This window comes from Anoplopoma fimbria, chromosome 13, assembly GCF_027596085.1.
Source record: "Anoplopoma fimbria isolate UVic2021 breed Golden Eagle Sablefish chromosome 13, Afim_UVic_2022, whole genome shotgun sequence".
In the NCBI taxonomy this organism is placed as follows: domain Eukaryota; kingdom Metazoa; phylum Chordata; class Actinopteri; order Perciformes; family Anoplopomatidae; genus Anoplopoma; species Anoplopoma fimbria.
Window position 1 is genome coordinate 19,565,911 of NC_072461.1, and position 16,264 is coordinate 19,582,174.

The 16,264-nt window shown below is 39.9% G+C and overlaps 1 protein-coding gene across 5 annotated transcripts in view; it reads left to right on the forward strand.

The window, feature by feature from the left end:
• The window catches only part of arvcfb (ARVCF delta catenin family member b), a 133,656-nt gene that overhangs the window by 83,183 nt on the left and 34,209 nt on the right, over positions 1–16,264 (forward strand). For all 5 annotated transcript variants that reach the window (XM_054610346.1, XM_054610343.1, XM_054610347.1 and 2 more), the window contains 3 exons: positions 7,267–7,384; positions 7,535–7,706; positions 11,831–11,902. In XM_054610346.1, the coding sequence (XP_054466321.1) occupies positions 7,267–7,384; positions 7,535–7,706; positions 11,831–11,902 (362 nt within the window). The remainder of the gene's footprint in view (positions 1–7,266; positions 7,385–7,534; positions 7,707–11,830; positions 11,903–16,264) is intronic.

Sequence of the window (16,264 nt, forward strand, 5' to 3'; positions counted from 1 at the left end):
AGGTTGTTAATACACATTACTGACATATTGTTAAAGTTATTGAGCACTTTATTATCATTCATTCCACAGTTTACTTGGTGATCTATTGTCTACCGCTGTACTGTATGACCACACTGAGTGCTTGAGCTTATGTAGGTAATTAGTTTGTTGATGTCAGTTTGAACGATTAAATAAATAATTCCAGTTTAATGGATAAAGAAAAAAATCACGAGTTGCAGCTCGACATCAATGTTATCTAAAAGCTTTGCTGTTTTCAAGATGGTAGACTCTGCACATTTTTTGGAAAAGAGCATCAGCTGAATACCTGATATTCAAATTCAGTGCAATTTAAGTGTAGAGTGCACCTCAGAAACGCTGAAACTTCCGCCAAAAATGCTCTCTGCCTCAGTCTATAAATGCTGTCATCGACTGAGGATGACTACTTGAGTGCCACAATCTTGAATTCCTGTTATCAACTTCCAAGTAGTTTTCCATCTCCAAGTATCTACTATCTTCTACCTTCCTTTCTGAATCAGTCATTTTGGCTTCAACTCAGAATGACAGACTGTAGTAAACTGTGAAAGACAGAGAGTGTGTATGTGGCGATATCACGGCTCACGCCTGGCTGTGCTGTCTCCTCCCGGGCCGGCCAAGCCCGTCTACACTGTCATCCAGGGCAGAGGGTCTCCTGGAGTAGACGCTATGACGTGCTGGTCGACATCCAGAACAATATAACATCCAAATCCAGCTCGGACAGAAAGTACCAGAATGTATTTCACACATTACTGCTCTGCATCAGATGCTTTCCAGCTAGTTTTCTCTGGCTGTAGAAAGTATGCTTGGAAACTTGCTTGTAATTTTAGAACATTTTCTGCTGAGTTGAAGAGCAGCATTAACGAATCAAGAGGGAATAAAGAGAAAGCGCTCTGATATAGCCGAGGAAAGTCATAGAGAAGTCATGGAATTTTACATCAGGGCCACAGTGGGAACTCTGCACTCACTGCCTCATACTGTTTCTCATTGTTTTTCTCATGATTTCTTTCATTATCTTTTGTGCTCTCTCTTTTATGTGTATGTACTGTATGGTTTTCTTTTCACCGTCTTCCCAAACAATATATCCAATCCTGGTAACCCCTGATACCACATATCTCTCTGCTGTCACATATCACAGTATCCCCCCCCTGTGCTCGCCCTCCCCTCGACCCTCGATGCAGCCACTGCTGACGAGAATACATCTCCATGGTAACTGTGCCCAAGCCCACAGTTGCCTAGACGCAGGGTTTTGTGTGCTGGGGAGAAGTGCTGATGCCAGGGAGAATCTGTTTACTCACACCAACAGAGAAACTGCTTGCACCTCAATAAACCCGGGGATGGTTTTATTATAATAGCCTCCTCTGTCGATAGGAGCAAGCTTATTTACAGTGTTTACGCTGTGGACTCAGTGAAGGGGAAACTGTGTGTGTGTATTGGCTTTGGTGGTGTTGGGGTTGGGTATCAAGAGCTGGTTCTGGTCCCAGTACGAGAATGGGGGATAACAGTGCTTTTCAATACTACAAGCGGCTGATGGGAAAAAATTCAGAGCTTATGACAAAGCAATTCATTCAGCTGGGTATACAAATGCAGATTTTTTTAAATATAATAAATGATATAGTATAATGAAACAGAGATAATGTTAGTAAGTAAAAACACATGTCACTTGTGCGTGTTAACAGAGAGTGTTTGTTTTAGTCCATTTGGGTACAGACATCCATGGTTCCCAAATGATGAATCCTAAAGACTTCAGTGATCTCCTGAATTTTGATTTAGCACCACCATGACGTGAAACATCTATTGGATGGTTTTCCATAGAATTTGGTTCAGACATCCTCCTTCACTTCAGAATGAATTGAAATAATATTGATAAAACCTGTAACTTTTCATCTAGCGCCATCATCAGGTCACAATTTGAATATATGTCCAACACTTTTGTTTATGATCAAATAACTTCAAAACTAATGCCATTCCCGTCATTCTGTACTTTGTGACTAATGCTAACCTCCACACTAAAGATGGGAAAGATGAGGATATAGTAACCGTTACACTTGTTAAACATCACCATGTTATCAATTTCATTGTGAACATATTACCACGCTGACATTAGCATTTAGCCCAAGGCACTATTTTTCCTTTGTGTAGACTCAGAGCTGCTAGCATGTCTGTAGACCTTCAAACTTGTTTTGCCTCAAACTAAAATGAGTCATCGCTTATGATTGTTGTGATTATGAACAGTGTTTTCCAAGTTTAATAAAGCCAACAATAGCTTTATGGATAGGATTACCTTGGGAACAGAGAAATAGTGAAAGAAAAATTGCAATTAAAATGGCAAAAAGCAGATAGAAGCATCTTGTTCGATCAACATGACAACCTGTCTCAGCAACTACTGCAGCTTCTGTGTCAACTGAAAATTACTTGCTGTTCGAGCTAGATTTAATACAATAATGAATACACTTTCAGACTGAATAATATGTCTTTTATTTTGACTGTCATAGAAGGTCAGTAGAGGTGTTACTAATAACAATGGCTCTGTTCTATTTCAATAAGCTGTGACAGTGAGCCAGCAGGCACAATACCACGGCTCTGAAACTGAAGCAGCTAAATGAAATCCACATGGCCTTCATTAGGGTTTACACCTGAGCTTTACCAACAGTGACGGTCCAAATGTCTTAAGTGAACATGTCTATGATTTGATTTTCTAGCAGTGAAAATCTACTGCTACCAAGGGTGAATTTGGCTTTAACACAGTTTATTCTATTTTCGTGCTCAGACAATATAAGATAATTTAAACAAGGATTAGATAAGAAGCAGAATCATGGTCCCCTGGGGGGCCTGGCCTGACCACAGAGCAGCTGTGCCCCCCATAGAGTCAGGATCTTGTGGTGTGTGATCCCATGCTCTGTACACTGTAAACTCAAACAGAGCCTGCTAAGAGGAAGAATTATTTTATATTTATGAACCTTCAAAACCAGCAGGGGAAGGTGTGTAGAAAGTAGCTGTTTGCAAGTCTCTCCCTCTTTCTCTTTCGTTGACTGTTCCTTCACTTACCTATCATTTCCCTTCTAATATAGGGCCTTAAAAAACCTATTTACAACCACGTAACGCAACCAGGCTAAGAAACCCTTGTCTGTCTGTCAGTCAATCGCTCTCCACCGCTCCTTTTCTCTGTTCTCTAGACAGCGCTGTCGTGACATAAGCCCCCCCTACAACCGACAGCGCTGTCCATGGTCCTGACACAACAGCTGAGCGATATAGTCACATCATGTATCGGACAATCATTTTGTTGTTTTTGCAAAAAAGATTATATATACATTAATATACTTACTATACTATATATAAACTTGTACTTTTTGAGGTAGCTAGGTTACACATTTCCATTTTTCAATGATTAGTACATGTAAGCTACTTTGCATGTATATAAGCTATCAAAGTGCAAAACAAAAGCAGCAAAGTACAACTTGTTTATCAAAAAAGATTCAGTCAACCTAGCCCCGCTGGTTATATCATTAGTACTTGTATCGCTCTGCTGGCCTGATATTACGTCCTCTTCTTGGATGCGGCCCAGAAAATGGCTGTGTTCCATTTCCTCTGCAGTCTAGGTAGTCTGTCTTCATTGACTTCACTGTTGTATCCAGAAATCCAGACATGCATATACATATAGATAGGGTGGATGTGTTTATATCTGTATAATAAACCTGATCAATACACTTACGTGTGCCACCTATTATCTTTACATTGGGTCCGATCACAGATCACCAACAGATTTATATCTGCCGCCGGGTCTGGGCAGAATCTGTAAGATGAATCAGAAATTAAATCAGGGTCGATAGAATGAAAAGAATACCCAACCCGAGGGTACACTTATGGTCCTACCGTGCTACCGTTGACCTTGTAGGACGTTAGCAGAGGTCAGCCACCACTCCATCCATCTCCATCAGTCTCCATAAGTCTAGCGCCAGTCAATTCATCTCAGCTGCTCTATTGTCCTCTGATGGCCACATGACTGTGAGCGACCTTCACACCCACACACATAGTGTGTGCGCACATCTGATAAGGCGCACACACTATAGGCACATCCAGATCACAGTGACAGGCTGTCTGTGTCAGTGCTGTGTTTCTGCACTTGGTCGTCAAAGAAAAGAGATTGTCCGTGTTTCTCTTAGAACTACCGTATCATGGTAATTTGGTATTTTGTCACTGTATTCTTTCTTTGACCCTTCAAAATTTAAGTGTTAACATATATTTTTCAGTCATGTCATCGGCAGAAAATCTATCTGCTGTTAAAGGAAGAAATGCTTCTGCTGATGTTTAGCAGGTGTGCTGTAATGTTTGCATGTCACACAATCACAATTAAGGTTGTTGGCATATTGAAATTTGCTAATTAGCAATAAACACAAAGTGCTGCTGAGGCTGATGGGAATGTCGTTCGTGTTGCGGGTGTTTGTTCATAAACCAAATTATTGGACCAATCAACTTTTTCACCCAATGATAATACCAGGGGATCACCAGAGTTATTACAATTCATCCTGAGGGAGACATGAATTTGTGCACCAAACTTAATGGCAGTCCTTCTGATAGAGACATTTCACACAAAACCACAAATCTCAATCTTGCGGTTGTCTTAAAGGATAAGTGGATAAATAAATTCAGCAGTATCCATCATCTAATTTTCATGGCAGTCCATTTAATAGTTGAGACATTTCATTCTGGACAAAAGTGGTGCACCGACCGCCCAACTGACTGACCAGCCAGCATTGCAATCGCTAGAACCAGCCTAGTGCTAGCATGGATTACAACCCAATTGAATAGGATGTCACACTGCAGCTAGGGTTGGTGACATGACACATTATGGTTGCTGGTTGGCATAGTGATGTAATACTTTTCAGCACGTAAGTTTCGTTGGTGTACAACAGTCAGAGCTAGGTAGTGTCAGAGGAAGCCATTGGAGGTTTACTCTGTAAACCAAACCAACAAAAAGGCTCAGACTGATACACTGGAACGTCAACTCAACTAAAGAACTTATCAAATGACACTGAACGCTACTTGACTTAATGCTTTTTGTGTATAGAGGAAGCTAACCATGCCAGAATACCTCAAATGAACGGAATACCTATAAAATAAGAAAATAATCCATCTTGAAATGCTAAAACTATCGCTCAATTGACTTTGACACACAATGAAAGATACAGATTTAACCAATTAAAACTATTATTTTTGTGCTAATACTGTACAAAGTGTCATCTAATATGCCTACTACTGTTACTTCATATATGTCACATCTTTCACTTCACTGTTATTTGTTTTGTTAGTTAATTCAATTACATTTTTTATAACAGATATCTGTGGAATAATTTGAAATTAAAAGGGTTGCAAGTGTGTGCATGTTATGCAGGCGGATATATAGAATCGCCCGTAAAGGGTGCCGTGAAAGTCACTCACATGAAGAGAATGTGCAGTAACACAACAACAGATGGAACACTCCCAGATAGATCAAAAAACCATCAGCACCTATAGACCTTCACCCCCACCATATATCACACCACCAGATATTATCTGGTGATAACAGCCCCTACCCGCACTGTCTCCACTGACAGATGCACACGTCCATAAACCTTCAACCAAGACAACTGCTCCCTGAAAGACTCCTGAAAATGAAACAGCTGACAATAAAACTCTTCAGTCTGTCTGCCCTGAAACACACCTCTGTCAAATAAATCCAAGGCAGTTGCTCCTCCGGATCCATTTACAGGGAAGGTGGTGACCGTCTTCTGACAGATGGAGACGGATGGGTTAAGGTTATGAGCGGGTCCAGATGTCCAGTGCTGTCTGCCTGGTCCCTACCAAAGATTAGGTTGAATAAGCACTAACTGCTGGATGGTTTCAGTGGGTTTCCACTCCAAAGAGAAATAGCAAAGATACTAATACACTGGCCTAGAGGATGAGAAGGAGCCAGGCGCGTTCTGTTGGTATATTTGTGTGCATAGAGTTTTACTAATTTTGTAGGTCAATAGGTTGAGGTGTACATCCATTCTGCCATGGAAATGAATGATTAATAACGCTCCGAACAGTCACGTTTTGAACGGGCACTGCACTAGTTCTTATATAAGTCAAACAAAGAGCAATTTGAAATCAGGAGCATTATAAAGCAGTGTTGTTGGGCGTGATATGTGTTTCTGTCCACACAGCACTATAAAGCACTCCAGCTCTGCTTACCACCACCAGGCTGCCACTCTGCCCCCAGTTCTTACTGGGGGTCGGCTAATGGGATTAGGTGGGTTGGAAGCCCTCATAAATGAAGTCCCCGGTGAGGAGCAGGGAGTTCCAGCTATCCCTTAACCCTCTCTAAAGCCTCGCCTTTCAGTCAGTCAGACAGACACACTAAGACTGAAACAGCTCTACTGCCAGTGTGCTTATCGAAGATGTGCTCAGGGCGCCGGCTGATGTAACATGGATGGCATTTGCCTCTGTAGCAAAAATGAAATTTATATTCATCATTCTTTTAAGATGATTCCAAAAGCAGTCTGGCTTTATTACAATGTAATATTGAGGCAGACGGGGAGGATAAAGGCCACGGTCCTCATGCAAACCCAAAAAAAACACAAGGTTGGCTCAGGCTGGTTTTGGATTGCTAATATTGGACTTTTTATCTGTCATACATCTGCCAGGCATTGTCTAGTCTGTCAATGAGAGTAGATGCTAGTAATGTTGCATGCTTAAATGACTGAATATAAACTCAGATCTTTTATGGTTCTCAGTTTTTTGATAGGGATGATTATCTGTGTTGTTAGTTTTATATGTCCTGTGAGTGATATTTCATTGTCATTGAGTTACATTTCATATGATTACAATGACAAAATCAGCTTGATTTTTATTTATTTTTTGCAACTATCCATTAAGTAGTAGTAGTAGCAGTTGTAGTGATGAAAGTGAAAAGGTTTGTCAGATTTTGGGGGCGGTTTATGTCATAAATATTTTAGAATTTAAGATTATGACTTTCCTCAGATATTGACTTTTGACAAGACAATAAAAACCTTCAAATACCATACAGATCGTAGTATATTGTATTTCATATACGAGAAGGATCAAATGATACAAATGATACATATCGACCCTCACAATCTGAATCACCTGCTGCCAAATGGCTGCAGAAATTGCAGCTGCTGTTGTCCTATTTTTTGCAGGTTCTGTCTGCATTGTAGATTTATCTGGTTGATTCTGACTAACAGTGTGTGTTTCCAACTTTTTTTCTTGAAGAAATGTGAGCTCAGACGGGGCAGAGGCTCGGCGCAGACTGAGGGAATGCGAGGGATTGGTGGACGCCTTGCTGCACGCTCTCCAATCAGCTGTAGGGAAGAAGGACATGGATAACAAGGTAGTGTATGATTCACCCACTGAAACACATATTCCCTGTACAACTGTACAGTACATGTACAGTTTTGTCTAGTATTTATTGAGATCCTATTGAAGTACCATGTGGATATTCTTGTAGATGAGAACTTCTCTGTCTCTTTCTCCTCCATAGTCTGTGGAGAACTGTGTTTGTATCATGAGGAACTTGTCCTACCACGTCCACAAAGAGGTGCCAGGGGCCGAAAGGTTCCAGGACCCTTCAGCTCCACAGGCTCCTGGCTCAGCAGGACCACAGAGAAAGAAAAAGGACGACGCCGGCTGCTTCGGAGGCAAGAAGGCCAAAGGTAAGAAGGAGGAAAGAGGGAGACGGATTAAAATGTGAATTGTAAACGTTAGGAATTCCCAAAATGAGATTATTGCCTCTTCAATAAAACACATGCTTTTGTTAAATTAATTATAGAAGAAAATTAGAATAAATTATTGAGATTTTGGCTGCCGACAGGTAACTTGATTTATTAGAAAAGCTTCTTAAAAGTGTAGAACACATTTTTTAATGATTGGTAGAAGCTGCATGTGGTGGTTTTAGACTCCTTATTATTGTTTCTTGGCCTACTTGTTTTTCACGCAATTGACAGAGGGCAAAGCAGTTATTCAAACAGCTGGATGGAATGTTCTTTGTTGTCTTCCTCTTCTTTATTGTATTTCAGTTCATTGTTGGTTTTATATGAGCTCTGTGCTCATATAAATTCCCTCTGATAATGTATGTTGTTAGAAAATTTGTATTAATCTGTCACATTGAACGTGGATATAGACTTCATACTTTGGATGTCTCAAATACAGTTCTCCTTTCTATTGCAGATAGGGTTTAAGTTTTACATAAATAAAGTTAAACATTTTGATCATTTGGTGATTGAGTAAGAAAACAAATAAGTACTTGATTAAACTTTAATAATCTCTTCAATTTGTCAATAACTTTATAAATTACATTTACCAGCTCAACATAAAACAGTTAGATATTATTTCAATTTCAAATTTAAACCAACTCATGTCAACAACAAATCAAAGCCATTAGTGAAGTATAGTTGGAGCTAAATAAACTTGAATATAGAGTAGTTTATTACAATAAAACATTAGATTTTACATTGGAACAAGCTACCACACTATAAACAAGTGATGAGGCACTTTTTATGTTTACTGTCACGGTAACCTCTTAGCTTCAATGTAAGTCTATGATGAGACATCTCTGTAATGGGCGTGTATGGTGGCACCGTCTGCTGCTTCAGGAGGTTTTTGCCGTTATTGATTCTCCTTAACAGATGTGCCATGTACGCACGCGTCTTAATCAGCATTCTCCCAGGCTGTTCGCTCAACGACACTGTTATCTCCCTGCTGTATAACATTAATGGCTGCCATTAATCAGTCAGCCAATGAGGTGTAACTGCCAGCCAGTGACCCTCGACTTCTAAATACTCATTGGAGAATCTTTCGGTTCCGGGGTCAGGAGAACACAGCAGCTTACATGTATACAGTGTTATAAAGACACCAATTAACCACATACATACTTTCACACATGCACACACTCGCTTAGAATAATGAGAGGTGTTTAGCTGCTGCAGACCCTGAGGGTGTTCTTTATAAAAAGGAGGCCCAGGTACAGAAACAATAAACGTGGCTATAAAGGAGCATGGAGGCGGGTGGTTAAGTGACACTGTCGGCGATGTGCTCGGCAATTTTTTACCTTAAGTAGGCTGCGTTTGGCCTCCTCTTCTGTTTTATGTCACATTCAGTATTAAATATACCATTATGCTCAACACGCGCTCAGCAGTTCAAGCTTTGTTTTTGCTTCTAAACAGGCTGATTCATGGCTGTTATTTCTGTCTCTTTGAACACATCTCTGTTCTTCCCAGGCAGTGATTTTAATGACACTTACATTTGGTGCTGTTTTCTATGTATATGTTTCACTGTGACTCTCTATCCTACTGTCCTATCTGACAATGGATTATTTTCTTTCTTAGTCTTTTCTTTATCCTTTCTCTCATTTGCTAGCATTTCTTCATGCCTTTTCCTATACTATGTTTCTTGCTATTTGGCTGCTTCTTTCTCCCTCTCCCTTTCTAACTAAAAAGCCAACCCACTGATGCCAATTCTCTGAGCATGCTTTCAGAGAACACCTCTGGAATGCTAATAGCTTCCCATTTACCCTTTTTTCCTGCTCAAAAGTACTCCTTTTTCTCTTTTTGCTCTCTTCATCTTTCTTTTTTAATTTCCCCCCCCCTACCACTTCACTTTTTAACCTTCCTTGTTTAGTAACAGATGCCATCTTTTTATAAAACTGTTCATCTATTGCACAGCTTCTTGACACACGCATACGTCTTTTTCACCATGCCTCTTCTCTCTTCTCCCTGCTTTGTGTTTTTTGGCATTGCCGCTGCTTCCTTGGCTAACTATAGAGGAATGGTTTAATCAAGGTGAGTGTCCCCCCTCAACCCTTCTCACTTCAGCTCCCCTCACCCTCCTCCTCCCCCACCCCAACCCCTCTTCTCCTCCTCCTCCTCCTCCTCCTCCTCCTCCTCCTCCTCATCCTCCTTCCCCCTGGCTGTAGAATATAGTTAGAAGTAGTTTTGGGTGTCCTCCAAAAATCTGAGAAACTTCCAAGGACTTCAGAAAATTGGGGTGTTTCACTCATTCCACATGCATTCCCTCACCATACTGAACTGAGGCTCCACCCCTCCCAATATTCACAGTTTGTTAGATAGTTGAAAGGTAAAGGTCATCAACCTTGATGAAACAGGTAAGTCCATCGGGATGTAAAGTAGAGCTTGACTAATAAATGTATTCAAAGACGCAGCATTTAAAACCTCAAAACCTATTTAGTTTAAATCTGATTGAACTAAATAAAACTGAAATATCAATCCTTTATACTTTTTAACTCATCCTGAATAGCCAGGCTGATATTTACTGTGTCAAACTTGAGGACTTTACTGATCCCTTTGTGTTGTGTTTAAGCATAAATGTCAAGCTCTGCTACAGACCCTGTTAGTGTGTGTTTGTTTGCGTGTGTGTGTATAGGGGCTTTGAATTATATGGATTATTGCAATGGAAACAGATTGGTATTGCCATTTTTTTCGACTAATTATTTTCTTTGATATTTGGTGGTTCTACTGCAAACATAGAGGTTGTCATAGTTAAATATATACATCTTCACTTCTTTTTTTGACACTTAACACTTTTTTATTACATTTTCAGAAACATAAACATTATCTAACTGTGTAACAAAAAAATAAGAATACATTTAAATGTAAATGTACACATCTTTTCTCCTACAGCTAGTAATCACCTACATATGTCTAACATAAAATGAGGTATGCAAGGCTCTCATCCTGCTCCTAGCAAATAAGCATAGCAATCATCTCCAAACCTGTAGGTCCAAGACACTTTATAAGATGACCCCACTTTTGAAAAGTTCTTGTTTTTTTCTAAGGATATATATGCAGACAGTTTTAGCCATTTACCAATAATTGGTCAATTTACATTTTTTCATGATATCGCTATCATCCCTTTTGCATGTAAAAATCATAGATCTAAAAATATTTGCTCTTTCTTCCCCTCGTTATATTCTCTTGGATAACAACCTGATAATTAAAGCTTGGACTCCTTAGTTTCCTCCCATTATATATCTTACCGCATCCTGTCTTTATGCTAACCCAAGCTAATTACTTTCTGGCTGGAGCGCACAGCTAAATGAGAGTGATATTGATCTAATCATCTAAGCACATGGCAGGTATATGTATTTCCCCAAATGTCGGACTATTAGTTTTAGGTGCTTTAACAAATATATGGTGGTTTTGCTGTATTTTGAATGGGTGGCAGGGCTACTCCATCATTAGTATCTGTATCTCTGATCATGGGCATGTGAGATGACCATTAGCCGGCCGAGCTGCAATCACCCACATCCCCTCCCACTCCATTTCCCCTCTTCCAAAAAGTGTATGAATGTGATTGTGGATAGAGGGTGTATGCGGTTATATGTGCCCGTTTGGCCATGTGATCATACGGTATGTTTTCAATATATACGCAAATTCATGAACAAATGTGAACAGGCCAGTGTGAAATGTACAGTATGTGTGTGCTTGAACATATCATGCTTCTAGCTCTCTGCACTGTGTATACATGCACATATTTGTGATTTTGTGGGTGTGTGTAGACCTGGATTAGACCGGTATGTCACTTCAGAGATAGAGAGGTTATATCATGAAAATAATGCAGTTATGATGTAATCATGAACATGGTTACATTTCCAGACACTGAATATGAGCTGCTGTATTTGCAGCTTTAGTCTAAAAATACTTAAATCAGCCTTCCAAACCCATATCGGTCTAACCCTGGTGTCAACGACATCGTCTTTTATAAACAAGTTGTTTTAGGACGTCTCACTGACTTTGTCTTCCCTCCTCTCTCCTCTACTCAGGCAGGAAGAACGGTGAGAATGACAAAAACTACGACACTCTGGATCTGCCCAAGCGCTCAGAGCCGTCAAAAGGTAGGCCTTTTCTGTCAAGCAAAAACTTCCCTCCGTTAACGATTTCGCTCCTGAGGGAGAATGTAACAGAGGGGAGCCAGTCTGGAAATAAATCGCCTCATTAGATGTTATCCTGCAGGATGAGACAGTGAGGAAACAAGTCAGATTTTGGACAGCAAGGCGACATGACTGTGATTGGTTTGATGGGAGGCAGGTCAGGTGTGTAGGGCAACAAAAGTGAGAGGGAGAGGCAGTCTGGTGATTTAGCTTTGTTTGATGGTTTTGTGCCTTCACTGTGACAGTCGATTGTTGGCAGCTTGTGAGAGCATTAACTCTGTAAGCCATCTTTTTGTTAAATACAACAATGTACTGGGACACAAAAGGCAATAAAAAGCAGCTTATTGTATTCTGGGTTCTATCAAGTTTGTAACTAAATGGCATCCATTGTGTTATCTGTTGCATTGTATTGCGCTACCATTCATTGGTGACTACTGGTTCTAGGAGTGGACGATATGTACAGAATCTTCTGTCACTGTATATGTAATTTTAAAGTGAGAATGGAGCTGAAATAATAAAAATAATTAGCCTCTGTTTTGATAATCCATTGATCATTTGTCAAGCACCAATGTCAATCATTTTCTGGTTATAGCTTTCCTGTTGTAAGGATTTGCTGATTCTCCGTTTTATGTTATTGAAAATGTAATAGCTTTGTGATTTAGACTGTTGGTTTGGACAAAACAAGACATTTTAAATGTCTGACTTTTCATATCCCAAATGATAACCCCCAAAGAGCAAATTCTCATTTTTACACCTAAGCCTAAACAAACAAGATATCATGTGTTGATTTTATAGGTGCCGATATATGTGGTTTTTATCCCCTTTGGACAGAGCCAGGCTTTCCAGTCTTTGTGCTAAGCAATGCGAACCATCTGGCTTTAGCTTCTTATTTACCGCACAAACAAGAGTGGTGGTCAATCTTCTCATCTAACTCTCTGCCAGAAGGCAAATCAGCGTATTCCCAAAATGTCAAAGTTGTCACGACAGGGAAAAAACAGGACTCAATTGCAAGACCAAGACACAGGATAAGGTATAGATAAAAAAGTGTTTACTTATCAGCAGAGGTTTGATTCAATGGTTGGAAACCAGAAAAGTCAAACAAATCAGGCAGGAATCAGGCAAAAAACATGGTTGAGGAAATAGATGCAGAGATATCAACAAAAAAACTAAAAAACATAACACTAAGAATCGCTGTAAATAAAAAAAATGATAACTGATAAAATAAGGAAAACATAACTCGGGGACAGAACGAGACATAGCAAAGGTATTCCCCAATGAAATGAATTGTTAGTTGTAGCTCCCTAGATTGGCCAAACACAGGCATCCCAAATCAAGGCAGTTGATCACATTGATCAAAAAATCATATTAATCCAATGCTACCATAAAGAAGGGCCATTATAGATTTGGGACAGCTACCTTGGTATTGATGGCATGGAAAACCTACAGATATATCATCATATTTTCCAACTCTATCAGGGCCTACAAGCCATAGTGCTGTTTCTACAGCACTGGACGAACATCACGATGTTGCAGAAATTGGATGTCAGCAACACACAAAGGTGGATAGAAAGAGGTGTTCTGCTGTAATTTGAAAAGTTTGAATGCACTGCTGAAGGGTTCAAGGTAATGTGCTTTTTTCTTGCCCTTATTCAGATAATAGACCTGGCTACTTTCCTCTCCTGATTTGTGTTCTGGTGTATTTTTCCTGCTTATCTACCATGTCTAGAAATATTGTAGAATAACATGTGATCAGTGGTTTGAGGAGTTCAGCTTAGTCCACGGACTCTGCAACTGGTTCAATGTGTGTGTGTGTGTGTGTGTGTGTGTGTGTATGTGTGTGTTTGTGCACTCATTCTCTCTTTGCTTTTTGGCACTGACAGGCAGTTGTTACAGTCTCAAAAATGTAATTAGTATGTAGCGCATGCATCAGTGCACCCGGGCGGTAATAGAATGTGTATTTGCTGGTGTGCGAGTCTGTATTATACCTGTGTGTGTGTGTGTGTGTGTGTGTGTGTGTGTGTGTGTGTGTGTGTGTGTGTGTGTGTGTGTGTGTGTGTGTGTGTGTGTGTGTGTGTGTGTGTGTGTGTGTGTCCATATGTCTAGTGGTGTCTGTGGAATTTGTCTGCACATGTTTCACACACTTATTTAGTATTTACAAATCAGCACCTTCTTCAATGTCTATTGGCAGGCACTCAAAGTCAATACCACTTCCTGTTTGACTGTTAATTAGCCATTTAAACATGGCAAAGTGGGCTCTCATTAAACTAGATCACAATTAATTGCTGTGCTTTTCCAAGTTAAGCCGATTTTGCCTTTTTCTTTTCTTTTTTTTATCAATCCTAAAGTAAAGGAAAGCAGATGAGCTCCAAGGATGATAATTAATATTTTCCACTCACTGGGTTTTCATGGGTGAAAGCCAAGCTGGCATGCTGAGACGGTGGATCTATAGCGGCAACAATTGTGGTGCGATTACGTTACACAATGTGCTAACAACACCCTTAGGAGTTTTGAATCCAGAGAAAGCAATTATTGTTAAAGGCCTAAATGTCAAACACGGTTGAAATGTCTGTGTGTGTGTGTTCACGTTGGAGAGAGCACTCTGCATTTTCTTGCTTCTCAGACAGACAAATCATATTTGACGTTTATTAGCTCCACACACGGGCGACTGACTGAAGTGAGGTGCATGGATAATAAGCTTAATCACTAGAGCGAAACCCACATTGACTTTTAAAGCACATTTTTTCACTTTTTCCTCTTCAGGAAACATTGGAGGTGAAAGAGCTGGTGACTGCTAGACCATAAGAGTCATCAGGGTGCCTTGTTTGTTTGTCTATGAAAATGTATGTTTGTGCATGTCAGGCACGTACACCACCCTCCGCCGACAGCACATCCCCTGGTCATCTGTGGTGAGAGAGATAGAGAGAGTATCACTCATTCGGTGGCGATGGGTAAGAGAGATACGGCAGATTACATGTGTATCCCGGTCCTGATCTGATGTCAGACAGAGGGAGGTCAGGCTGGACCAGTGGGCAATGATTAATCTTTTTGTGTGTGTGTGTGTGTGTGTGTGTGTGTGTGTGTGTGTGTGTGTGTGTGTGTGTGTGTGTGTGTGTGTGTGTGTGTGTGTGTGTGTGTGTGTGTGTGTGTGTGTGTGTGTGTGTGTGTGTGTGTGTGTGAAAAGAAATTAAAAAAAAGATATAGAGAGAGAAAGCACAAGGCCTTGGAACTGCAAAGTTGGTTGACATTTCTCTGTGGGTTTTTCAAAACGAGCGTGACCCCCTTTCACATCACATCATGTAGTCCATTCAATCCATTGTGTTTTATTAATATATTTATTGGTATAACTTTCAATTTTACCTTTTCTCATTCCTAAGAATTTGCCATTTCTTCCAAAATGTTATTCTTATTATGGAGATCTTAAACATGAAACACAAAGAGAACTACAACCTTTTCTTCGGGCTGTTTTTATGGATCCTTAAACAAATACCATGACATTTTTTGGAAATACACTTGTTCACTTTCCTGCCGATGCTTAGAGAAGAAGATTGATACCAATAGCGTCTAGTGGTGCAACGGATCAAAAAACTCAAGGTTTGGATCGTATCACGGAACAGCAACACGAATCGGATCACAGATCGTATCAAACCAAAAGAAAAGAAAGGGAGCAAATATAGCTTTTAGAGATCCCTGAATACCTTTTTTTTCGGCCCGATACTAAGTGCCGATCATTGCTGATCTATATTGTTGTTTGATTATAGCAGCTGGTCTACAAGGCTCCAGACTAATATTTTTGGCCACCGTCCCAAAAATCATTTCAACCACCCTGAAGACTGTAATCCATCCAAAAATCCAAAAATTATTCTTTTACTTTACCTATAGTTTTTTTTCCCCCTCATAAAAACGCACAATTCAAGTGATAATGAATGAGATGAGATTTTTTTTCTTTTTTTTTCTCACCAAAACTACATTTCATGAGATAACGTGAACACATCATGATGAAGTTATAATTTACCTTGACTACCTATTTGACACTGTGATGGGTAGGACTAAACTATGTAATTAGTAGTTCAAATGCGTGCCGAACCGCGAAGGGGAGTCGGTGAATGAAGCTATACAGCCAAGATACAATAAGCCTAGCTAAGCATAAAGATGAATAAATATTATAAGTATTGGTATTGTAATAACCGCTGCACCCTAGATGCTACGAAATTAAATAACTTCATTCAAAGTAAATATCATTATGAATGAAGGTTGAAGGCGTACAAGCATTGAGTCAGACACGTCTGTTCTTTATTAGTCAACATCGATACCTACTGTTCTACATTC